The sequence below is a fragment of the Sciurus vulgaris genome (genome assembly GCF_902686455.1).
Source record: "Sciurus vulgaris genome assembly, chromosome: X".
NCBI classification, from domain to species: domain Eukaryota; kingdom Metazoa; phylum Chordata; class Mammalia; order Rodentia; family Sciuridae; genus Sciurus; species Sciurus vulgaris.
Genome location: NC_136471.1, coordinates 118,301,710 through 118,327,448, shown reverse-complemented (window position 1 = coordinate 118,327,448; position 25,739 = coordinate 118,301,710). Strand labels below are relative to the sequence as shown.

The following is a 25,739-nucleotide window of genomic DNA, read 5'->3' as shown; positions in this document are numbered from 1 at the left end:
ATCTGAAGATATTGGCCCAGGTGAGACCAAGGGGTGCAGGGCCACGCAGGAGTCAGTGACCTAACAATCCTGTCCAAAGGTGTGTGTGTGTGTGGGGGGGGGGGCGTTGGAGAACATGAAACAAGGGAGTCAGTGACATTACAATTAATACTGTCCAATGGTGGGGCGAAGACGTGAACCAGAAACCATGCGTTTACATTTTATTTTGTCAAAAGGTGATAATAATGGTCGAGGGCATGAAACAGCCATTATAATTAGGTAATAAACAGAACATGAAAATCAAAGTTTAAGGATGCAACAAGCACTGTAAAGCGCAACAGTCGATCCAGGGAAGGCTTCCCGGAAGAGGCACCTTGGGCTGAGAAAGGCCCTGATCGGCGCATAGAGTAGTGTTTACGGCATAGGCTCCCTGTGTCCTTCTGGCCTCCTAGCACCTTGTCTACATTTCAGCCTCTGAGGACTTGGCCCGGGGCAGGGACGGGGGCGGAGACACTTGCCAGTGCAGGCTGAGTCCCACCAGCAAGAGAGACAGGCTCAGATGCCTCACTCCGGCTTATGAGAGCCTGTGAGGTGGCGGCGGCCAATCAGGGCCGCGCGCGTCCAGCCGCGTGCCCCTCGCGCCCCCGCACCCCTCGCGCGCCGTGTACGTGCGGCGGCCGGCCCCGCCCAGGAGGGCGGGACCTAGGGAAGCCGCGGGCGGCCGGCCGCGGCCCGTGAGCTACTGCTACTGCTGCTGCTGCTGCTGCTGCGGTGCCTGCAACCCTCGGTTCTGAGACTGAGAGGCCGAGGTGTGCCCCTGGCGAGCCTGCTGGATCCGCGCGGCTCAGCTGTGCCAGCCCTTGCGGCGGTCCGGAAGTCTCAGCGGGTCTGTGCACTGCTGTGGTGAGGATGCGGCTGTTCCAGTGGCTGTTGAAGCAGCCAGTGCCGAAACAGATCGAGCGCTACTCGCGCTTCTCGCCGTCGCCGCTTTCCATCAAACAGTTCCTGGACTTTGGTGAGTGCGGGGCCACAGGCCCCCATGGTCCCGGGATGTGAGGTTGCCGCCATCCCGGCCAGCTTCCTGGGTCTCTACAGCCTCTGGGCAAAGTCCGTGGGAACCGCGGGCGGGGCTAGGGGATGCCCAGGAGCTCTCCCCCAGGCTTGGATTTCGGGGCGCAGAGGGGTAGGGCCTGGCACCGTCACACCAGCGGAGGGCTAACCCGGAGACACAGAAGCCGCGTTCAAGGACTCTCATTTCAGGCGGGACTCCCCAAACCTGTCGTCATTAGCTTTAAATCTACGTGACACAAACCTCACCGCCCATAAAACTTCAGAACGAAATGTGTGTGACTTTGAAATGTTTTTAATTTTAGATTCTTTTTTGTTTGGCGAAGAGCTGTTTAGAAACACCTTGAGGTTGAGTAAATTATGCAATGGCATTTTGTTCCTTTTCTGCTCTGAGGTGTTGCTGCCGTGTAGCCAGAGTGGGAGGACTCGAACTGTAGTCTCCATTATGTTATATTAGAGCAGCCAGAGGCCTGGACTGCAAATTCCCTGATGCTGGGAAGGAGCTGACGTGTGGGTTCCTAGTGTCCGAGCACTGTCTGTGACAACTGTGGCCTTGGTTCCAGCACCTCTCATAGCTCCTTAACCTTGGAGTTCCATCCATCTTCCCCCATCAAATGGGCAGGCAGTCATCTTCCATAGATTGGGGAAGCAAAGAAGACCCTGGTCCCCAACCTGCCTTAGGCCTAGCTGAGAAGGAAATAGATTCCACCGCCTTCTGTTAACTGGATCATGTTTCCCCAGAGGGTGCCATTCCAACCGCAGCTAAATGCAGTTGTGCAACACCTGAAAGTAAAACAAAAGTGTGCACCCAGGTATCAGAATGGAGCTTGACATCCCTGAAGGAAAATAAAATCAAGCAGCAAAGATGTGCTAAGCACACAAGGGAAAATAATGTTCATTTAATGAATTTTATATAAATGTCAAGGGATGGTATCTGTTGGGCATAAAAACTAAAGTACAGAGTAGGTAGAACATTCCAGAAAGACCTGGAATATGCAAAATGTGGTGTCTATACTTAAACAAGATGGGATAGGAAGGGAGGAATAGTTTGAACTTGAGACCAAATTACATTTTTAGAAACCAATTTGCCACAGACGGATGATGAGAGTCAAAATTCAGTGAGATGTTGATCTTTGCATCTTAAACTTGTCTCCCCAGAGCTTTTCAATATCAGACTTTACCATCCCTACCTACTTGTAGAATTTTAGAGGTTGGAGGCAGGTCCTGACTTCAGAGTTTAGAATGAAAGTGTTGCTGTTGCTAATAAATAGGCATATTTTCCATCTCTAATTTATGGTTTAGAGAAAATTATTTTGAAGGTATCAACCTTTTGGTAGGGTAAACTGGGACATGTTAATTCACAATGACAGGAACCTGGAATTAAATCCCAATTCCTTCCACCCTCAGTTTGTGCTAACTTTAAAAGTGTGGCTGAATTTTCTGTTAATTTATTTCTGTGGCAGGGACTCTCTACCCCTGTTAATAGGTGTTTTGGCAAGGATGTTACTTGAGTATGTAAACCACAGTGGGGGTTAGTGTTATAGTGGAATATCTATGGGACCAGTGTCTGGAAATGAATATTTTAATTCTGCCTCTGCCACTAACTCAGAGTTTGGCCTTAACTAAGTGACTGAACCTCACTGGGGTCCAGTTTCCTCATTAATAAAATGTGTTGATTGTATCAGATAATCCCTAGTGCACAGCTCCAAAACCATATGATGATAATTTCAAGGAAAAGGGATGTGCTTTTTAAGAGAAAATTGCAGAAATCTTTTGATTTACCTGTAAAAGTCTTCTGACCTATTTTGGGGGGGTGGGATAGAGGGATTCACTCATCCAGGATCTTGAGAGAAGCATAGTAATTTTAAGTCTTTTCCATATAAGGACACACAGAGAAGTGCTATATATACTTGTAATGGATTTTTCTAGAAACTAAAACTTTGTAACACCCAGAGACAAATCAGGTGGCATTGAGCTTTAATGACATGAAAACTAAAAGAAGGGAGTTGTCAAAAAAGTCCATCTCTACTCTTCTCTTAATTTTGTCTCTTGATAGAAGTTCTGTTTTGACAGGGGATTGGGTGAACATTTAGAATGGATGTAGGGATAATTGTAAAGGGAGGAGAGAGAGGAGTAATGAGATCCTCTCCCTGTATGATTGAAGAAATCTGCAGGGGAGGGCCAACTCAAATGCTTATAGGACCAGGTGGGGAGCAGTAGGTGAAAGAATTAAACCAGCCAGGTGGGGATTGTGGCAAACTCCTGGTATATGGCTGGCTCTAAAAAGGGCAGCTGATTGGCACCAGTTTGGTTTATATTTTAAAAGACCTTTGGTGTAAACAAAGTGGATGAACTGCACTGGGCCACAGGTTTCTAGTTTGTGAACTTTATGTTGTTCTCCTTGAGAAGTTTATAGCTAAATGGGGCATAAGCTTTGGCTAGAGTAACTAGACAGGGACCATAGAAAGGATGTGCATAGAATTTTTATTGATAGTATTTTCTATAACCATATTAACAAATAAATTGTAGTTTCTATGGCCACTGAAATAGTTTTCTTATGTAAATGTGTCCCACATTAGTAAATAAGGAGATTATTTCTTATTTTTAAGAGTGAGGACTGAAAATGACTTTTACTTCAGAAGCAGTGATTTTATTTTATTTAAATTTTTTGTATCACTAACTTTTAAGATTTATTTTATATGCTACTAGTTTCTTAAGGCATAAAAATTGCAAGTAAAGCCAAAGACCCCCTTTAATCAACTGCACTAATATCCTGCCAGAGATAGCACTACCAATAATTAGGTATGCATCCTTCCAGTCCATTTAATATACTGTTACATACATATACTAAAATATGTATTTTAGTGATATTCATGTAAATTAGAATGATTTTATTTTAAGGCAGGGGTTCACAGCCTCAGTACTCTTGATATCCTAGGTCAACTCATAATGTTGTGGGCGACTGTCCTGAGCATTGTAAGAGGTTTAGCCACATTCCTCACCTCTTTCCACTCGATGCCCCCACCCCAAGTTTTGACAACCAAACATGGTGTCATTGCTAAATGTCTGCTGGAGAGCAAAGGGTCGCCTGGGTGGTTCTTTGTTGAGATACACTGTTTTAAAGCACTGAGATCAGTGGTTTTTTAGAGCAAGGAATCGCACCAGGAATTTCTGATGTCATGGTCTGAGAGTGGGTGCAAGGCATTTGTGTTTTTAGAAGATCCTCAGGTCATTCTAAAGCATTAAAAACTACTAACTAGATACTATTCACTCTAATCTACAGCCTCCCTTTCATCTATATGCAGTATTTTTCTAAGCCCTTTAAATAATAAGTTTCTTGAACTCAAATCTTTTGTAGAAATATGGCCTGACACCCAGCAATTGTATCAAGAATAGCAAGTGTTCTAAATGGATAATTAATTTATAGAGATAATACAGTAGTATATTCCAAAGGGTGGAATTTTTTTAAGATGAAATATTCTTTTTTGGCCACTGATCATAGTCATATGGTTCCTTCTCCAAAAAATGTAAAAAGACATAAGCAGAAAACCCTGCTTCCTGCTTCTGTTCGCTAGCCTCTTTTTTTTGTATAAATGGCAGCTTATTCTTTTTTTTTTTTTCTGTTCTTTACTTTTCTTTCTTTCTTTCTTTCTTTCTTTCTTTGGTACCAGGGATTGAACCCAAGGGTGTTTACCCACAAGTCATATCCACAGTCCATTTTATTTTTAATTTTGGGACAGGGTCTCACTAGGTTGCTTATAGTCTTGCTGAGTTGCTGAAGCTGTTTTCAAACCTGGGATCCTCCTGTGCCACTAGGATTACAGGTGTGTGCCACCACGCCTGGCAGCTTATACCTTTGTTTGTTGTATTTTAAACTTACTACTTTAGAGAGTTTCCCACATATGTGCCTATAGAACTTCCTTTTTCTTTTTTATGACTTCTGAGATCTTGACTATATGGATTTAATATAATTAGCCAACTCCCTATTGATGGCTAGTAGATTGTTTCTGGTCTTTACTATGATAACCAGTGCTACAATGCATTACGTGCATTGTAATTTCATGCATGTCTAAGTGTATATAGGACAAATTCCTAAACATGGGATTTCTACATCAGTGGGGATGTACATTTATAATTTTGATAAACACTGTCAAATTGCTTTCCATAGAAGTTTCTGAGAGTGCCTATTTTTTAAATACTTTTACCACATTGTTAAACTTTTGATAGGTGAAAAAATGGTATCTGACATTTTTTTTTCTAGAATTTTTTTCTCCTTGAGTAAATGTTTCTATATTTTAGCTTTTTATTATTGAAAGTTGTAAACATATACAGAAGTAGAGTGGTTTGATGAACTATTCATCCTGTGTTCATTATATTGGTATCCATGTGTTATTTGTCTATAGATATGTGTTTAAGTGCAGGCTTTTATGTTTCCTTATAAAAGTCACATTTATTTTAGAAAGATAAATTTTTTCTTTTTCTCTACTAACACCAATTCTTTGAATTTTTTCCTTAAATTATATGCTCTTTAAAGATTTGGTGGAATATCTGTATGAAACCTTTTAAGATTAGTGTGCTGTTTGACAACTTTCTCTATATAGGTTTTCTATTCCTTCTAGAGTCTGTTTTAATATTTTTTTCCAGAAAATTATCCTGGTCATGGAGGTTTTTAGTCAGTATGGATAGCTGAGATAGTAGTTTCTTGACAGCCTTAAATTATCCTTGTGGGCATTTCCCCTTTGTTTTGTAATTTTGTATTTTTTCTCCCTGTCCACTTCTTGATTAGGTTAGTTGATGGATTATTTGGATTTATTTTTTAGCTTTATGGCTGTTGTTTTCTAGTTCATTAATGTCTTTGCCTTTATTATTTCCCTGTGCCTCAGGTTTATTTTGTTCTTTTTTAAAAAATTGGATAGTTTCTTTTCTGTTTTCTTGTTTACTTCAGTACTTAAGGTTAGAGTTGTTCCTCTTATCACTGCTTTAGCAGCTGATGTATGTATTTGATGATTTCCCCCTTCTGCATCTTCAAATGTCTATTCTTACATAAACTAAGGGTTGTTTGTTAAAATTTCCAGCAAAGGCGCGTTCTGTATTTTAATTGTTTTAATTTGGTTGCATTGTTATCAGAAAATAATTGGTAAATTATTGATGTTCAGTTTGTAGCCCTGTATGTGATCATTTCCTGCGAATGTTCCTTGGGCAGTAAAAAAGATTATGCTTTCAAATTATAGAGTTTATTATATCAAATCTACCATATTATGTTACTTAGGTTTTATATACCTTTATATTTTATCCACTTGATTTGTTGTGAGTCAAACATAAGAGGTCAGTCTCCTAACAATATGATTCAATTTCTCCATATATTTCTTATGGCTTTTGTTTTATGACCATTAATATTGTATTTGATGTTCATTGACTGCTATGTCCTCATTGTGAGATGCACCCCTTTAGCATTAGAGAGTGCTGCCCTTTTACTAATTGAATGTGTTTTTGGCCTGGATCTACCTTATTTGACATTGAGATCTAGTTATCTTTTTCTTGTTTCTCTTTCCTGGTACAGGATTGCTGTCCTTTTATTTCAATCTGTTTGAATTACTTTGGTTTAAATATGTCTTTTTTAAATTTTTATTTATTTTTTTATTGTAAACAAATGGGATACATCTTGTTTCTCTGTTTGCACATGAAGTAGAGGCATGCCATTTGTGTAATCATACATTTACATAGGGTAATGGTGTTTGATTCATTTTGTTATTTTTTTCCCTCCACCCACCCCTCCCACCCCTCTTTTCTCTCTATACAGTCCCTCCTTCCTCCATTCTTGCCTCCCTCCCACCCCCAGGTTTAAATATGTCTTTAAATGTAAAGTTGGGTTTAGGTTTGTGAATCAATTCATTTCTTTTATGTGATAAATTTTTTAATTAAATATTTTTATTTTTACAGACACAGTTTGATTCATTGTACACAAATGGGGTACAACTTTTCATTTCTATGGTTGTATACAGTGTAGAGTCACACCATTCACGTAATCACACATATATATAGGGTAATACTGTCTGTTTCGTTCTACTGTTTTTCCATTCCCACCCTCTCCCACCCCTTTTTCCCCTACACCATCCAAAGTTCCTTCATTCTTCTCTTCCCCCCATCACCCCCCTTGTCATATGTTGTCATGCACTTATCAGAGAAAACATTTGGCCTTTGGTTTTTTGGGCTTGGCCTATTTCACTTAGCATGATATTTTCCAATTTCATCTATTTACCAGCAAATGCCATAATTTTATTCTTCTTTGTGGCTGAGTAATATTCTATTGTGTATATATACCACAGTTTCTTTATCCATTCATCCATTGAAGGGCATCTAGGTTGGTTCTACAATCTAGCTATTGTGAATTGAGCTGCTGTGAACGTTGATGTGGCTGCATCATTGTAGTATGCTGATTTTAAGACCTTTGGGTATAAACCGAGGAGTAGGATAGCTGGGTCAAATGGTGGTTCCATTCCAAGTTTTCTGAGGAATCTCCACACTACTTTCCGGAGTGGCTGCGCCAGTTTGCAGCTCCACAAGCAATGTACGAGTGTGCCTTTTTCCCCACATCCTCGCCAACACCTATTGTTGCTTGTATTCTTGATAATCACCATTCTAATTGGGGTGAGATGGAATCTTAGGGTGGCTTTAATTTGCATTTCTCTAATTACTAGGGTTGATGAGCACTTTTTCATATATTTGTTGATCACCTGTATATCTTCTTCTGTGAAGTGTCTGCCCATTTCCTTAGCCCATTTATTGATTGGGTATTTTGGGTGTAAAGTTTTTTAAGTTCTTTATAAACTTTGGAGATGAGTGCTCTGTCTGAAGTGTGTGTGTAAAAGACTTCTCCCACTCTGTAGGCTCTCTTTTCACATTATTGATTGTTTCCTGTGCTGAGAAAAAACATTTTAGTTTGAATCTGTCTCATTTATTGATTCTTGCTTTTATTTCTTGTGCTGTGGGGGTCTTGTTAAGGAAGTCTGGTCCTAAGCCAACATGATGGAGATTCGGGCCTACTTTTTCTTCTATTTGGTGAAGGGTCACAGGTCTAATTCCTAGATTTTTGGTCCATTTTGACTTGAGTTTTGTACAGGGTGAGAAATAGGGGTTTAATTTCATTTTACTGCATATGGATTTCTAGTTTTCCCATCACCATTGTTGAACAGGCTATCTTTTCTCCATTGTAAGTTTTTGGCACCTTTGTCTAGTATGAGGTTACTGTAGTTATGTGGGTATGACTCTGTGTCTTCTGTCTTGTACCATTGATCTACCTGTCTATTGTGGTGCCAGTACCATGCCATTTTTGTTACTATTGCTCTACAGTAGAGTTTAAGGTCTGTTATAGTGATACCTCCTGCATCACTCTTCCTGCCCAGGATTGCTTTGGCTATTCTGGGTCTTTTGTTCTTCCAGATGAATTTCATGATTGCTTTTTCTGTTTCTATGAGAAATGTCATAGGGATTTTAATTGGAATTGCATTGAATCTGTGTAGCCCCTTTGGAAGTATGGCCATTTTGACAATATTAATTCTGCCTATCCAAGAACATGGGAGATCTTTCCATCTTCTAAGGTCTTCCTCAATTTCTTTTTTCAATATTTTGTAGTTTTCATTGTAGAGATCTTTCACCTCTTTGGTTAGATTGAGTCCCAAGTATTTTATTTTATTTTTGAGGCTATTGTGAATGGAGTTGTTTTCCTTATTTCCCTTTCAGATGTTTCATCACATATGTATAAAAATGCTTTAGATTTATGTGTGTTGATTATACATCCTGCTGTTTTGCTGAATTCATTGATGGGGTCTAGAAGTTTTCTGGAGGAGCTTTTCGGATTCTCTAAATAGAGAATCATGTCATCTGCAAATAGTGACAGCTTGAGTTCCTCTTTTCCCATTCGTATCTCTTTAATTTCTTTAGTCTGTCTAATTGCTCTGGCTTGTATTTCAAGCACGATGTTGAATAGAAGTGAAAAAAGAGGGCATCCCTGTCTTGTTCCCGTTTTTAAAGGGAATGCTTTCAGTTTTTCTCCATTAAGAATGATGTTGGGGGGCTGGGGAGATAGCTCAGTTGGTAGAGTGCTTGCCTTGTAAGCACAAGGACCTGGGTTCGATCCCCAGCACCCAAAAAAAAAAAAAAAAAAAAAGAATGATGTTGGCCATGGGCTTAGCATAAAGAGCCTTTACAATGTTAAGGAATGTTCCTACTATCCCTATTTTTTCTAGTGTTTTGAGCATAAAGGGGTGTTGTATTTTGTCGAACGCTTTTTCTACATCAATTGAAATAACCATATGATTCTTATCCTTAAGTCTATTGACATGATGGATTACATTTATTGATTTACAGATGTTGAACCAACCTTGCATTCCTGGGATGAACCCCACTTGATCGTGGTGCACTATCTTCTTACTATGTTTTTGGATATGGTTTGCCAGTATTTTGTTAAGTATCTTTGCATCTATATTCATCAAGGATATTGGTCTAAAATCTTTTTTCCTTGATGTGTCTTTTCCTGGTTTGGGTATGAGGGTGATATTAGCTTCATAGAATGAGTTTGGTAGGGTACCCTCCTTTTCTATTTCCTGGAATACTTTGAGAAGTATTGGAATGAGTTCTTCTTTGAAGGTCTTTTAGAACTCAGCTGAGAATCCATCTGGTCCTGGGCTTTTCTTGGATGGTAGGTTTTTAATGGCTTCTTCTATTTCATTGCTTGATATTGATCTGTTTAAATTGTGTATGTCCTCCTGGTTCAGTTTGGGAGGAGCATATGTCTCTAGAAATTTGTCAATTTCTTCAGTATTTTCTATTTTGTTGGAATATAGTTTTTCAAAGTAGCTTCTCATTATGTTACGTATTTCAGTGGTGTCATGATATTTCCTTTTTCATCACAAATTTTAGTAATTTGAGTTTTCTCTCTCCTCTTTGTTAGTGTGGCTAAGGGTTTGTTTATTTTGTTTACTTTTTCAAAGAACCAACTTTTAGTTTTGTCAATTTTTTGAATTGTTCCTTTTGTTTCAATTTCATTGATTTCAGCTCTGATTTTAATTATTTCCTGCCTTCTACTACTTTTGCTGTTGTTCTGTTCTTCTTTTTCTAGGGCTTTGAGCTGTAATGTTAGGTCATTTAGTTGTTGACTTTTTATTCTTTTCTTGAATGTGCTCCGTGCAATGAATTTTCCTCTTAGTACTACTTTCATAGTACTTTCATAGTACCCAGAGATTTTGATATGTTGTATTGTCGTTCTCATTTACCTCTAAGAATTTTTTTATCACCTCCCTGATGTTTTCTGTTATCCATGCTTCATTCAATAGCATATTATTTAGTCTCCAGGTGTTGGAGTAATTTGTTTTTTATTTTGTCATTGATTTCTAATTTCATTCCATTATAATCTGATAGAACATAAGGCAGTATCTCTATTTTTTTTGCATTTACTAAGGGCTGCTTTGTGGCATAACATGTGGTCTATTTTCGCGAAGGTTCCATGTGCTGCTGAGAAGAAAGTGAATTTGCTCATTGATGGATGGAATATTCTGTATGTCTGTTACGTCTAAGTTATTGATTGTGTTATTGAGTTCTATGGTTTCTTTGTTTAGTTTTTGTTTGGAAGATCAATCCAGTGGGGACAGGGGTGTGTTGAAGTCACCCAGAATTATTGTGTTGTGGTCTGTTTGATTCCTGGAATTGAGAAGGATTTGTTTGATGTACAGGGATGCACCATTGTTTGGGGCATAAATATTTACTATCGTTATGTCTTCCTGATTTATGGTTCCCTTAAGCAGTATGAAATGTCCTCCTTTATCCCTTCTGAGTAACTTTGGCTTGAAGTCCACTTTATCTGAAATAAGGATAGAAACCCCCGCTTTTTTTTTACTGAGTCCGTGTGCATGGTAGGTTTTTTCCCATCCTTTCACCTTTAGTCTGTGGATATCCTTATCTATGAGATGAGTCTCTTGAAGGCAGCATATTATTGGGTCTTTCTTTTTAATCCAATCTGCCAGTCTATGTCTTTTGATTGATGAGTTTAGGCCATTAATGTTCAGGGTTATTATTGAGATATGATTTGTATTCCCAGTCATTTTGGCTTACGTTTGGTTTTTAACTTGGCTTGGTTTCTCCTTTGAATGGATTTTCCTTTAAGGTAGTTCCTCCTTTTGCTGACCTACGTTGTTGTTTTCATTTCCTCCTCATGGAATATTTTGTTGAGAACATTCTGTAGTGCAGGCTTTCTATTTGTAAATTCTTTTAACTTTTGTTTATCATGGAAGGATTTTATTTCGTCTTCAAATCTGAAGGTTTGTTTTGCTGGGTGTAGGATTTTTGGTTGGCAACTATGTTCTTTCAGAACTTGAAATATGTTGTTCCGGGCCCTCTAGCTTTTAGAGTCTGGGCTGAGAAATCTGCTGATATCCATATTGATTTCCCCCTATATGTAATCTGATGCTTTTCTCTCGCAGCCTTCAAAATCCTATCTTTATTTTGTATGTTAGGCATTTTCATTATAATGTGACTTGGTGTGAATCTGTTGTGATTTTGTGCATTTGGTGTTCTGTAAGCCACTTGTATTTGATTTTCCATTTCATTCTTCAGGTTTGGGAAATTTTCTGATATTATTTCATTGAATAGGTTGTTCATTCCTTTGGTTTGTATCTCTGCCTTCCTCAATTCCAGTAATTCTTAAATTTGATGTTTTCATGATGTCCCATAGTTCTTGGAGATTCTGTTCATGATTTCTTATCATCTTCTCTCTTTTGGCAACTTTATTTTCAAGATTAAATATTTTGTCTTCATTGTCTGAGGTTCTGTCTTCCAAGTGGTCTAGTCTTTTGGTGATGCTTTTCATTGATTTTTTAATTTGGTTTATTGTTTCCTTCATTTTAAGGATTTCCATTTGTTTTTTTTTTTTTTTTTTTGAGAATCTCTATCTCTTTGTTGAAATGATCTTTTGCTTCCTGCAGTTGCTCTTTCAACTGCTTATTGGTATGACCCTTCATTGCCTGCATTTGCTCTCTTATGTCATTCTTTGCTTCACGAATCATTTTAATCATGTATAATCTGAAGTCCTTTTCTAACATTTTTTCTATCATACTGTCACTGGATTCTATTAATATGGAATCCAGATTTGTTTGGATCATTTTCTTCCCTTGTTTTTCATGTTGTTCATGTATCTTCCCCTCTAGCAGTGCAGATCTGGGGTATTGCAGTTCCCCCCCATAGGCTTATAGTGACTCTATAGGTTTCTAAAACCTTTTCTTTAAGGGGGGGATCAATATTAGCAGTGCCCAGTTCAGACAGTGTGCAACCTGAAACCAAATTGCCCCTATGAGGACGTTAACAATATTGTGGTAATAAACAGAATGAGTTCAATTATTATCTTCAGTATAACAAATAGATTTCCAATAAGGTCTACAGTTTCTAATGGAGGACAAAGGATGGGGAAGGGTGTAGGATGTAGCTGTTAATGGGATAAGAAAGAATATATAGAAGTTCTACATCTTAGAAAGCATGAGAGTGTAATCAAAAGAAGTCGATTATTAGCATGGGAAAAGAGAGAAAGAGACTTTGAGGGAACAGGTAAACAAAAGGAAAAAAAGAAGGAGAAAAGTAAAGAAATAAAAACTTAAAATTTTTCAATAAGGAGAAAAAAGAATATCTACATTATAACAGTCATATAGTATTCAGACCTCCCAGTCTTCAGTAGCCTGATATATGAGAGGTACCTGACAATGAGCTTCCAGTCTCCAGCAGGTGTCACAGGATGGGATTTGCCCCACCTAAAAGTGGAGATAAAGCTTCCAGGATTATCCAAGATGGCCACTCTGCCTTCTAAATGTGTCAGCAAATGGGGAACTGTAACTTGGGTGTGGGCGTGGTTGGCTGGAGGTCCTGGAGGCAGGGTGCGGTTGGTCGGGCAGGGGTCCTTGGGGTGGGGTGTTGTCGGTCTGGTTGTGGGATCCTGTGGGGCAGGGAGCAGTCAGTCGATGTGAGGGCCCCGGAAGCAGGGAGTGATCGGTTGGGCTGAGGGTTCCTGGAGACGGCGTTCAGTCAGTCCAGCCAGGGATCCTACAATTCAAGGCTGTTGTCTCAAAATGGCGGCAGCCACATGTAACCAAACCTGTAGGTATTTGATAAATTTAACCTGTGTATACTTGTTGATATATTTGCCGTCTGTAATGATAATATGCATCTGTAGTTACCTTTTGTTTTTGTTTTTAATATCTTATTTTTCTCCATGTTATATATTGTCTTTGTTTTACCATATTTCTTTTAATAAATAGATTTGAACTTTTGTTTCCAGCAGTCAGGTTTATGATTATTACTTCATTTCTTTAGACTTTGTTGGGTATAGTCAAAACTTGCCAGCCACATGAGCCTCTTGGGTACTTGAAATGTGGCTAGGGTAGCTGAGAAACTAAATTAGTTTAAGTTAAATTTAAAGCTGCTATTTGGGCTGGGGATATAGCTAAATGGTAGAGCACTTGTCTAGCATGCAAGGAGCCCTGGGTTCCATCCCTAGCACGGGAAAAAAAAATTATATTTGATTCAATTAACTTTTAAGTGTTTAGAACAACTTTTATATGTGAATATACCTTATCAAATATAAATTTTATGAAAACTGATTATGTCAGTTATTTCTAATAGAAATTTAGCTTTCCAAATTGAGATAAGTGTAAAATACACACTATTTCAAATAATAAATTTTAAAATGGTAAAATATCTCAATATATTTTATGTTGAATGCAAGTTGAAATATTTTGAAAATGTTGTTATATAACATATAAATAAAATACAAAACAGTTCATCTGTTTCCTTTATGTTAATGTGCCCTACTAGGAAACTTAATATATGTGCCTCACATTTTATTTCTATTGGAAAGTATGGGTTCTGATGATCTATGTTAATTCTTTATGAGAACAATAGAATTGTTATATTTTAATGTTCAGAACAAGCAGTTATTGATTTTATTTATTTTTATTTATTTTTTCCAGTTTTTTTAATTGTAAACAAATGGGATACATGTTGTTTCTCTGTTTGTACATGGAGTAAAGGCATACCATTTGTGTAATCATAAATTGACATAGGGTAATGTTGTTTGACTCATTCTGTTATTTTTTTCCCCTTCCCCCCACCCCTCCCACCCCTCTTTCCCTCTGTACAGTCCTTCCTTCCAACATTCTTGCCTCCCTCCTTATCCCTAACCCTAAACCTAACCCTAACACTAACGCTAACCCCTCCCACTCCCCCCATTATGTGTCATCATCTGCTTATCAGTGAGATCATTCGTCCTTTGGTTTTTTGAAATTGGCTTATCTCACTTAGCATGATATTCTCCAGTTTCGTCCATTTGCCTGCAAATGCCATAATTTTATCATTCTTTATAGCGGAGTAATATTCCATTGTATATATATACCACAGTTTCTTTATCCATTCATCAACTGAAGGACATCTAGGTTGGTTCCACAATCTGGCTATTGTGAATTGAGCAGCTATGAACATTGATGTGGCTGTATCTCTGTAGTATGCTGATTTTAAGTCCTTTGGGTATAGGCCAAGGAGTGGGATAGCTGGATCAAATGGTGGTTCCATTCCAAGCTGTCTGAGGAATCTGCATACTGCTTTCCAGAGTGGCTGCACTAATTTGCAACCCCACCAGCAATGTATGAGTGTACCTTTTTCCCCACATCCTCGCCAACACCTATTGTTGCTTGTGTTCTTGATAATCATCATTCTAATTGGGGTGAGATGGAATCTTAGGGTACTTTTGATTTGCATTTCTCTTATTACTAGAGATGTTGAACATTTTTTCATATATCTGTTGATTGCTTGTACATCTTCTTCTGTGAAGTGTCTGTTCATTTCCTTAGCCCCTTTGTTGATAGGATTATTTGTATTCTTGGTGTAGAGTTTTTTGAGTTCTTTATATATTCTGGAAATTAGTGCTCTATCTAAAGTATGAGTGGCAAAGATTTTCTCCCACTCTGTAGGCTTTCTCTTCACATTACTGATAGTTTCCTTTGCTGAGAGAAAACTTTTTAGTTTGAATCTATCCCAGTTGTTGATTCTTGCTTTTATTTATTGTGCTATGGAAGTCCTGTTAAGGAAGTCTGATCTTAAGCTGACATGTTGAAGATTTGGACCTACTTTTTCTTCCATAAGATGCAGGATCTCTGGTCTGATTCTGAGGTCCTTGATCCATTGTCAGTTGATTTTTGTGCAGGGTGAGAGATAGGGGTTTAATTTCGTTCTGTTGCATATGGATTTCCAGTTTTCCCAGCACCATTTGTTGAAGAGGCTATCTTTTCTCCATTGCATATTTTTGGCCCCCTTGTCTAATATGAGAAAATTGTATTTATTTGGGTTTGTGTGCATGTCCTCTATTCTGTACCATTGATCTACCTGTCTATTTTGGTACCAATACCATGCCGTTTTTGTTACTATTGCTTTGTAGTAGAGTTGAAGATCTGGTATTGCAATATCCCCTGCTTCGCTCTTTCTGCTAAGGATTGCTTTAGCTATTCTGGGTTTCTTATTCTTCCAGATGAATTTCATAATTGCTTGCTCTATTTTTGTGAGGTATGTAATTGGGATTTTAATTGGAATTGCATTGAATCTGTATAGCACTTTTGGTAGTATGGCCATTTTGACAATATTAATTCTGCCTATCCAAGAACATGGGAGATCCTCCCATCTTCTAAGGTTTTCTTTAATTCCTTTCTTTAGAGTTCTGTAGTTCTTATTGTAGAGGTCTCTCACATCTTTTGTGAGATTGATTCCCAAGTATTTTTCTTTTGAGGCTATTGTGAATGGGGTAGTTTTCCAAACTTCTATTTCTGAAGATTCATCACTTATGTATAAAAATGCATTGGATTTATGTGAATTGATCTTCTAATCTGCTACTTTACTGAATTCACTTATGAGTTCCAAAAGTTTTCTGGTGGAATTTCCAGGTTCCTCTAAATATCTGATCATGTCATCAGCAAACAGGGATAGTTTGAGTTCTTCTTTTTCCTATTCATATCCCTTTAATTTCTTTGGTGTGTCTAATTGCTCTGGCTAGAGTTTCAAGGACAGTGTTGAATAGAAGGGGTGAAAGAGGGCATCCTTGCCTCATTCCAGTTTTTAGGGGGAATCGCTTTCAGTTTTTCACCATTTAGAATGTTATTGGCCATGGACTTAGCATAGATGGCCTTTACAATGTTAAGGAATATTCCCACTATCCCTATTTTTTTCTAGTGTTTTGAGCATGAAGGGATGCTGTATTTTATTGAATGCTTTTTCTGCATCTATCGAAATAATCATGTGATTCTTAACTTTAAGTCTGTTGATATGGTGAATGACATTTATTGATGTCCAGATGTTGAACCAACCTTGCATCCCTGGGATAAAACCCACTTGATTTTGGTGCACTATCTTTTAAATATATTTTTGTATGCGATTTGCTAAAATTTTGTTGAGAATTTTTGCGTCAATGTTCATTAAGGATATTGGTCTGAAATTTTCTTTCCTTGATGTGTCTCTGCCTGCTTTAGGTATCAGGGTGATATTGGCTTCATAGAATGAATTTGGGAAAGTTCCCTCCTATTTCATGGGATACTTTGAGAAGTATTGGAATGAGCTCTTTAAAGGTTTTGTAGAACTCGGCTGAGAACCCATCTGGTCCCACCCTTTTCTTTGTTGGTAGGCTTTTGATGACCTCTTCTATTTCATTTCTTGAAATTGATTTATATAAGTTGTGTATGTCCTCCTGGTTCAGTTTAGGTAATTCATATGTCTCTAAAAACTTGTTGATGTCTTCGAGGTTTTCTGTTTTGTTGGAGTATAGATTTTCAAAATAGCTTCTAATTATGTTTTGTATTTCACTCGTGTCTGTTGTGATATTTCCTTGTTCATTCCGAATTTTAGTAATTTGGGTTTTCTCTCTCTTTCTCTTTGTTAGCGTGGCTAAGGGTTTATCTATTTTGTTTATTTTTTCAAAGAACCAACTATTTATTGTGTTAATTTTTTTGATTGTTTCTTTTGTTTCAATTTCATTGATTTCAGCTCTGATTTTCACTATTTCCTTTTCTACTACTTTTGGTGTTGGCCCGCTCTTCTTTTTCTAGGGCTTTGAGCTGTAGTGTTAAGTCGTTTATTTGTTGATTTTTACTTCTTTTGTTGAATGCGCCCCATGAAATAAATCTTCCTCTATGTACTGCTTTCATAGTGTCCCAGAGATTTTGATATGATGTGTCTTTGTTCTTGTTTACTTCTAAGAATATTTTTATTTCCCTCCTGATGTCTTCTGTTATCCATTCATCATATAATAGCGTATTATTTAATCTCCAGGTATTGAAGAAGTTTCTGTTTTTTTCTTCAGTCATTTATTTCTAATTTCAATCCATTATGATCTGATAGAATACAAGGTAGTATCTCTATCTTCTTATATTTGCTAACAGTAGCTTTGTGGCATAAAATATAGTCTATTTTAGAGAAGGATCCATGTGCTGCTGAGAAGAAAGTGTATACATTCTTTGTTGGATGGTATATTCTATATATGTCTGTTAAGTCTAAATTATTGATTGTGTTATTGAGATCTATGGTTTCTTTATTCAATTTTTGTTTGGAAGATCTATCCAGTGGTGAGAGAGGTGTGTTAAAATCACCTAGTATTATGTGTTGTGGTCTATTTGATTTCTGGCATTGAGAAGGATTTGTTTGACATACATGGATGAGCCAGTGTTCGGGGCATATATATTTATGATTGTTATGTCTTGCTGATTTATGCTTCCCTTAAGCAGTATGTAATGTCCTTCTTTATCCTTTCTGACTAGTTTTGGCTTGAAGTCCACATTATCTGAAATGAGGATGGATACTCCATCTCTTTTGCTGTGTCCGTGTGCATGGTATGGTTTTTCCCTTCCTTTCACCTTTAGACTGTGAGTATCTCTTTCTATGAGATGAGTCTCTTGCAGGCAGCATATTGTTGGATCTTTCTTTTTAATCCAATCTGCCAGCCTGTGTCTTTTGATTGATGAGTTCAGGCCATTAACATTCAGGGTTATTATTGTGATATGATTTGTATTCCCAGTCATTTGACTCATTTTTGTTTTTTGACATGATTTGGTTTCCCCTTTATTTGGCTATTCCCTTAGGCTAGTTCCTCCCATTGCTGATTTGCATTGTTGTTTTTCCTCTCTTCCTCATGGAATATTTTGCTGAGAATGTTCTGCAATACTGGCTTTCTTTTTGTAAATTCCTTTAGCTTTTGTTTATCATGGAAGGATCTTATTTCATCGTCAAATCTGAAAGTAAGTTTTGCTGGGTATAAGATTCTTGGTTGGAAAAAAAAAAGATTCTTGGTTGGCATCTGTTTTCTTTCAGGGCTTGGTAAATGTTCCAGGCCCTTCTAGCTTTTAGGGTCTGGATTGAAAAATCTGCTGATATTCTTATTGGTTTCCCCCTGAATGTAATTTGATTCTTTTCTCTCGCGGCCTTTAAAATTCTGTCTTTATTTTGTATGTTAGGTATTTTCATTATAATGGCCTTGGTGTGGGTCTGTTGTAATTTTGTATATTTGGAGTCCTATAAGCCTCTCGTACCTGGTTTTCCATTTCATTCTTCAGATTTGGGAAATTTTCTGATATTATTTCATTGAATAGGTTGTTCATTCCTTTGGTTTGTTTCTCTAAGCCTTCCTTAATCCCAATAATTCTTAAATTTGGCCTTTTCATGATATCCCATAATTCTTGTAGATTCTGTTTATGATTTCTTACCATCTTTTCTGTTTGGTCAATTTTGTTTTCAAGATTAAATATTTTGTCTTCAGTGTCTGAGGTTCTGACTTCCAGGTGTTCTATCCTATTGGTTATGCTTTCTATGGAGTTTTTAACTTGGTTTATTGTTTCCTTCATTTCAAGGATTTCTGTTTGTTTTTTTTTCAATATCTCTAACTCTTTATTGAAATGATCTCTTGCTTCCCGTATTTGCTCCTTTAACTGTTGATTGGTGCGATCATTTAATGCCTGCATTTGCTCTTTCATCTCCTCCTTCAGTGCCTGCATTTGTTCTTTCATCTCCTCGTTTGCTTCCCTGATTGTTTTAATTATGTACATTCTGAACTCCCTTTCTGACATTTCTTCTGCTGTGCTGTCATTGGGTTTTATTGATATAGTATCTAGGTTTGTTTGGGACATTTTCTTCCCTTGTTTTCTCATATTGGTCAGATATCAGTGGAACTCTGAGATATTGCAGATTTCCTCTATTGGCTTATAGTGTCCCTGTAGATTTTCAGTATATCACCTCCCAGCCTTCAGTAGCCTGAAGTCTTGGGGGAACTTGATAATGCAGTGCTTCTGAAGAAAGCTGCCCCTAGCCCGCTACTGGGTCCAGGGCTGGGAGTGGTTCTGCGTGGAAATCCTCTCACTGGGCGGTCCTGCTCCTAGAAACTGGCTATAGACAGGGCCTTCCCCCACCTGAGGGAGCCAGGCTGCTCGGGGAAAGCCTCTCCCTGTCCTGCCTTGGTCCCAGAAGCCGCCTGCTGGGTTCAGGGCTTGGGGTTGGCTCTGTGTGGAAAAGCTCTCACTGAGCGGGCCTTCTCTGAGAACCTGGCTGTGGACCCCGCTTGCCACCGGAGGGTGCAGGGCTGTTTGGGGAAGTCTCTCGCTGCCCTGCTGTGCTCTGAGAAGCTGCCCCTATCCGGGCCTGCTGCCCGGGCCAAGCTTCACCCGGTAGGAGAGACTCACCCCGCGGCTCTATGTTGGTCTGAGTCTCTCAGTACCTCCCCTTCTTGAATCCTGAGTTTTGGAGCGAGGGGAGATGCAGTCACCCTCTAGTCTACCAATCCTTGATTTTATTTTTAATATAACTTTTGCATATCTTGTTCCATTGTTTCTTCTGTAAAGCTCTCTGACTTTTTGGACCAATTTATTGTTTTTAAATAGCAGTTAATGTTATGATGGCTCCTTTTTACATTTATATAAATTTGAGTTTTGTCTTTGTCTTATGTCACTGTTGTGAACTAAATGTTCTCTTGACTGTGGCTAAAGCTCATTGGTAGAGCACTTGCCTCGCATGTGTGAGACCCTGGGTTGAATCCTCAGTACAGCTGGAAAAAGTTCTCTTAATGATATAAGAAAAGGAGCCTGGGTGCAATGATGCACACCTTTAATCCCATCAACTTCAAAGCCTGAAGCAGGAGGATCCTCAAGTCCCTGCCAGCCTCAGCAATTTAGCAAGACACTCTCTCTAAATAAAAAATAAAGGGCTGGGGGTGGTAGTGCATTGGTAGGGCCCTTGCCTAGCACACCTGAAGTCCTGGGGATATAACTCAGGTTTAAAAAAAATGAGAACTTGGACTTTTATGACATAAATTAAAGATGGAACCTTTTGAATGTTGAATGAGTTGGTAGGAAATGATTCATATTTTTATTTGTACTTGCTTTTCATCTTTCAGCCTCATTTTGTCCACTTCTGATTCTCTCATTAACCACTTTTATACTTTCATCCCCTCTGTATAGGCTTACTTCCCACTTGTTTTATTTCCTAGTTGCTTCTGCATAGCATCACTTATATTATTTACTCCTGTCTCCTTTTATTTCATCCTCAGTCATCTCTTTCCAGAGGGGGAGCACTCATCTTTTTGTAACCTCTCTCAGCTTCCTTAGCTCAGTTTGCTCTGCACACAGAGTGGACACTCCAAAAATGGCAGTTACTCCATATAGAGGTCATTAAACATTATGACACTTTCATTTAGTCAGTTGTTATATAAGCTTAAACTTCCATAATGTCCCCACATTTAAATATAGATCTCCCAGATAAAACCACCAGAAGGCAGGTTGTTTGACCATCCTGCTATCTTTTCCCAGAACCTCCTATTTTTACTTCTACCCTAATTATGCTGTCTCTTTGAACCTCAGAGCCTTTAGGTATTAGGAGACAGCCAGGTCCCCTGCTCTTACTATTCTTGAGATTTAAGGGCCCGGTTACCTTCTGTTTCCCTTTTGAAAGTAAGGAAGATTCTAATACCCACTGAAAAGTTGATTTTGGTTCCAGAGGACTGCTGTTTCCAAAGTCTCAGTTTTTAAGTCATTTTGCTCCTTGATGCCCAATTACCACTTGGAAGAAGAGTGATTTTCTTCTTGGAGAAGATGAAGAAGTTTTTAAAAAGATTGTGTTAGGAAAAGGAAAATCTTTTTTTAAAATATTTGTTTTTTTTTTTTAGTTGTGGGTGGACACAATACCTTTATTTTATTTTTATGTGGTGCTGAAGATCAAACCCAGGGCCCCATGCATGCTAGGTGACCACTGAGCCACAACCTCAGCCCACGAAAAATAATCTTATTCTGTTTCTGAGTATATTTATTTTGTACCTTTACATGTGTACCCAATATACATTTTCTGTAAGCATTGAAGTTTTTCAACTGTGAGGAGTTGCCAAAAATGAGACCAGCCTGTTTGGAGAGAGAAGCCAACTATTCAGAATTAAAATGAAACAGAATAATTTTATTGAGGATAAAGAGATCTAACTTGGCTAGTTATATCTTGGATCAGTATTTACATTTAAACAAAGAGCTGGCCATTTGGACCTTTAAGGTCTGATAGGACTGGATTTCCATATAACTTGGTTTATCAGCCTCTAGAGCATCTTTGAGGCATCTGAAATTGTAGCCTTGACTTCACAGCCTTTGCAGGACTTGACTGTATTTTGTCTTTGATTGTGTTAGATCTTTCGCCTCCTTGGTTAGATTTATTTCCAAGTTGTTGTGCTTTTGAAGGGGAGATATAGCTACACTTACTGACCCATTGATGTCTGGGTGTTTTCCTCCCTTTAATCTTTTGGGAAATTGATTAGAACTTGGCAAGATTTGGGAAATACTGGTTTTATTACTGGATGGAATCAGAAAATATCACTACTTTTCCTTTTCCTTTATATTGTATAAGCATTCAGTTATTTTACTTTCATAATAATACTATATCAAAGTTGGGCAAATCCTTTTATTTGAGGAGTACCTCTGTCTAGGATAGAATGTCAGATGAAAAGCCTGGCTACCTATTTTTTGTTGTTTTTCAATTAGTAGACTTTTTTGCTTTTAAAAATTATTCAGAAAATCATAATGAAAATTGGCAACATGAGTCCACATGTAAGATTTTTAAAAAATTGTTCTTAAATTATTGCATTATGGTTATATGTAATTGTGGGGTTTCATTTTGACAGTCATACATGCATAGAATGTGCTTTGCTCCATTTCAGCCCCTAGTACTTCCTGTTTCCCTTCTCTCCTCCCTCCCCTTGTTCCCCTTCCTCTACTTTGTATCTTTCTTCTATTTATTGTTTTTTTATTTGCACTTTATAGATATAGCTAAAGGTGGAATTCACTGTGCTATGTTTATATATGTACATACATAATGTGGTCAGTTTCATTCATCCATTCCTTCCTTTTCCCATCCCTCCTCTCTCCCCCTCAATCCCCTTCCTCTACTCCACTGATTTCCCTTCTATTTTCATGAGTCCCCCACCCCCTGGCTTTTTTCCTTATTTTGCTCTAGCTTCTGCATGTAAGAGAAAATATTCAACCCTGTCCTTGACTTTGTGAGTCTGACTTATTTAACTTAGCATGATGTTCTCATGGATCAGTTTCATCTATGTACCAGCAAATGACATAATTTCATTCTTTTGTATGACTGAGTAAAATTCCATTGTGTATATATATCACATTTTCTTAATCCATTCATCTATCCATTCATCTACCAGGCATGTCAGCTGGTTCCATGACTTGGCTATTGTGAATTGTGCTGCTATAAATATTGATGTGGCTGCATACCTATAGTATGTTGATTTTAGTTCTTTTGATAAATACCAATAGATAGCTGGGTCACATGCTTGTTCCACTTCTAATCTTTTGAGGACTTCATTCTGCTTTCCAAAGTGATTGTACTAATCAAAATTAGTATACCACCAGCAATGTATAAATGTGCCTTTTCCCACTCATCCTCACCAGCATTTATTATTATTTGTAATTTCAGTAATTGCCATTCTGACTGGAGTGAGATGAAATCTCAGTATGGTTTTGATTTGCATTTCCCTGATTGCTAGGGCAGTTAACCATTTTTTCATGTAGTAGTTGCCCATTTGTATTTCTTCTTTTGAGAAATGTCTGTTTGGTTCTTTTGCCCATTTATTGATTGGGTTATTTGGGTGTTTTTGCAGGATGGGGGTTCAGTCCTTTGAGTTCTTCATACATTCTGGGTATTAATCACCTGTAGGAGGAATAACTGGCAAAGATTTTTTTTTTTTACCATTTTGTAGGCTCTCTTTGTTTCTTTTCCAGTACAGAAACTTTTTAATTTGATGCTGCCCCATTTATTGATTCTTGATTTTATTTCTAGAGCTTTAGGAGTCTTGTTAAGGAACTTGCTGCCTGAACCAATATGTTGAAATGTTAAGTCTATGCTTTCTTCTAGCAGTTGCAAAGTTTCTGGTCTAATACCTAGGTCTTTGATCCACTTTGAGTTGACTTTTGTGCAGGGTGAGAGAAAGGGATCTAGTTTTATTCCTCTACATGTGGCTATCCAGTTTTCCCAGTACCATTTGTTCAAAAGACTTTTTCTCCAACATGTTTTTGGCACCTTTGTTGAGTATCAGATGAGTGTATCTATGCAGATTTGTCTCTGTGTCTTCTCTTCTATTCCATTGGTCCTCATGTCTGTTTTGGTGCCAATACCATGCTATTTTTGTTACTATATCTCTGTAGTGACATATGAGATTGGTTATTGTGATACCTCCAGCATTGCTTTTCTTGCTTTGGCTATCACAGGTATTTTATTCTTCCAAACAAATTTTAAGACTGTTTTTTTAATAATTCTGTGAAGAATGTCATTTGTCATTGATATTTTGGTGAGCATTGCATTGAATCTCTACAATACTTTTGGTAGTATGGCCATTTTGACAATATTAATTCTGCCTATCCAAGAACATGGGAGGTCTTTCCGTCCTCTAAGGTCTTCTTCAGTTTCTTTCTTCAGTGTTACATAGTGTTCATTGTACAGTTCTTTCACCTCCTTGGTTAGATTTATTCCCAAGTTGTTGTTTTTTTTTTATTTTTATTTTTTTGAGGTTATTGTGAACTGGATAGTTTTCCTGATTTCTGAGTAGATTTGTTATTGAAGTATATGAAAGCTATTGATTTTTGTATGATGATTTTGCATCCTGTTACTTTGCTGAATTTATCACCTCTGAAAATATTCTTTTAGAATTTTTGGATCTTCTACATATAAAATCATGACATTAGCAAGCAGAGATAATTTGACTCCCTCCTTTCCTATCTGTATCCCTTTGGTTTCCTTCTCTTGCCTGATTGCTTTGGCTAGAGTTTCAAGAACTATATTGAATAGAAGTGGTGAGAGTGGACATCCTTGTCTTTTTCCTGATTTTAGAGGAGATGATTTCAGTTTTTCTCTATTCAGTATGATGTTGGCTTTGGATTTGTCATGTATAACCTTTATACTGTTGAGGTAAGTTCCTTCTATTTGTGGTTTCTCCAGTATTTTAAATATGAATGAGGGCTTTTCTCTTCATCTGTTGAGATAATCATGTGATTCTCATCCTTAACTCTATGTGGTGAATTACATTTCTTGATTTGCATATGTTGAATCATCCCTGGGATTCATCCCTGGGATGAAACCCACTTGATCATGCTATACTATATTCTTAATGTGGGTGTGGTGTTTTTCCGCATTTTTTTTTGTTGTTGTTATCAGGGATCGAACCCAGGGGCATTTAATCACTGAACCACATCCCCAGCCCTTTTTAAATTATTTTATTTAGAGACAGGATCTCACTAAGTTACTTAGGGTCTCACTAAGTTGCTGAGGCTGGTTTTGAACTTGCAATCCTCCTGCCTCAGCCTCCTGAGCCCCTGGAATTATAGGCATGTACCACCATGCCTGACTTTTTCTTTCATTTTAAAAAAAGTTATTTTATTAGTGCATTATAGTTATACATAATATTGGGGTTAATTTTGACATAATTATGTAAGCATGGAATATAATTTGTTCCAATTCAGTCCCCAGTTCTTCTGATTTTCCTCCCCTTTTCCCTCCCCCTGTTCTCTTTCTTCTGTTCTACCAGTCTGCCTTCTATATTTGTAGTTTTTTAAGATTAGTGCATTATAGACAGACATAAAGGTGAAATTCATGTGTATAGCTTTGAGTGATTCTACAACTTTAAAAAGTTGTTAGCAAAGTGTAAGTGTACCAGTTTCTCCACAGCCCTACCAAAGTGAGGTTTTATTATCTTAATTGTATAATAGGTAACATAGAAATTAGAAGTTCTTTTTTCCTGCTTAGGGTTATTGTCCGCATTTTTGTTGTGTGTAAAGTGCCCCTGACGATCAGTTGCCTGAATTCCTTGTGTATACTGATAAATTAGTGAACACATTGACTAGCACATTATCAAAAATGTGCTAAGGGTGCTGTGGGTAGGCTACCTAATGTTCCTAGGCTTTCCACCTTTTTCATGTAAACTGACATTGAAACTAGCATTTAAGTTTCTCCAGTTAGCCTATTTGGCTTTTATGCCAGGGAGGGCTACTTTACCTCCATATTTCCCTTCCTGGCAGAACCAGGTTTGATTATGACCCATGGTAGGTGTCCTTCATATATGTCAAGGAGAATCCTGCTGCTAGGTCATTGTTTCA

At 37.9% G+C, this 25,739-nt stretch overlaps 1 protein-coding gene across 1 annotated transcript in view; it reads left to right on the top strand.

Annotated features, from left to right (window-relative positions):
• The first annotated feature begins 680 nt into the window (after window positions 1–680).
• PDK3 (pyruvate dehydrogenase kinase 3) overlaps window positions 681–25,739 on the top strand; it is a 96,942-nt gene continuing 71,883 nt past the window's right edge. The window contains exon 1 of the mRNA XM_079122933.1: window positions 681–994. Coding sequence (XP_078979059.1) covers window positions 889–994 — 106 coding nt within the window. The 5' untranslated portion in view covers window positions 681–888. The remainder of the gene's footprint in view (window positions 995–25,739) is intronic.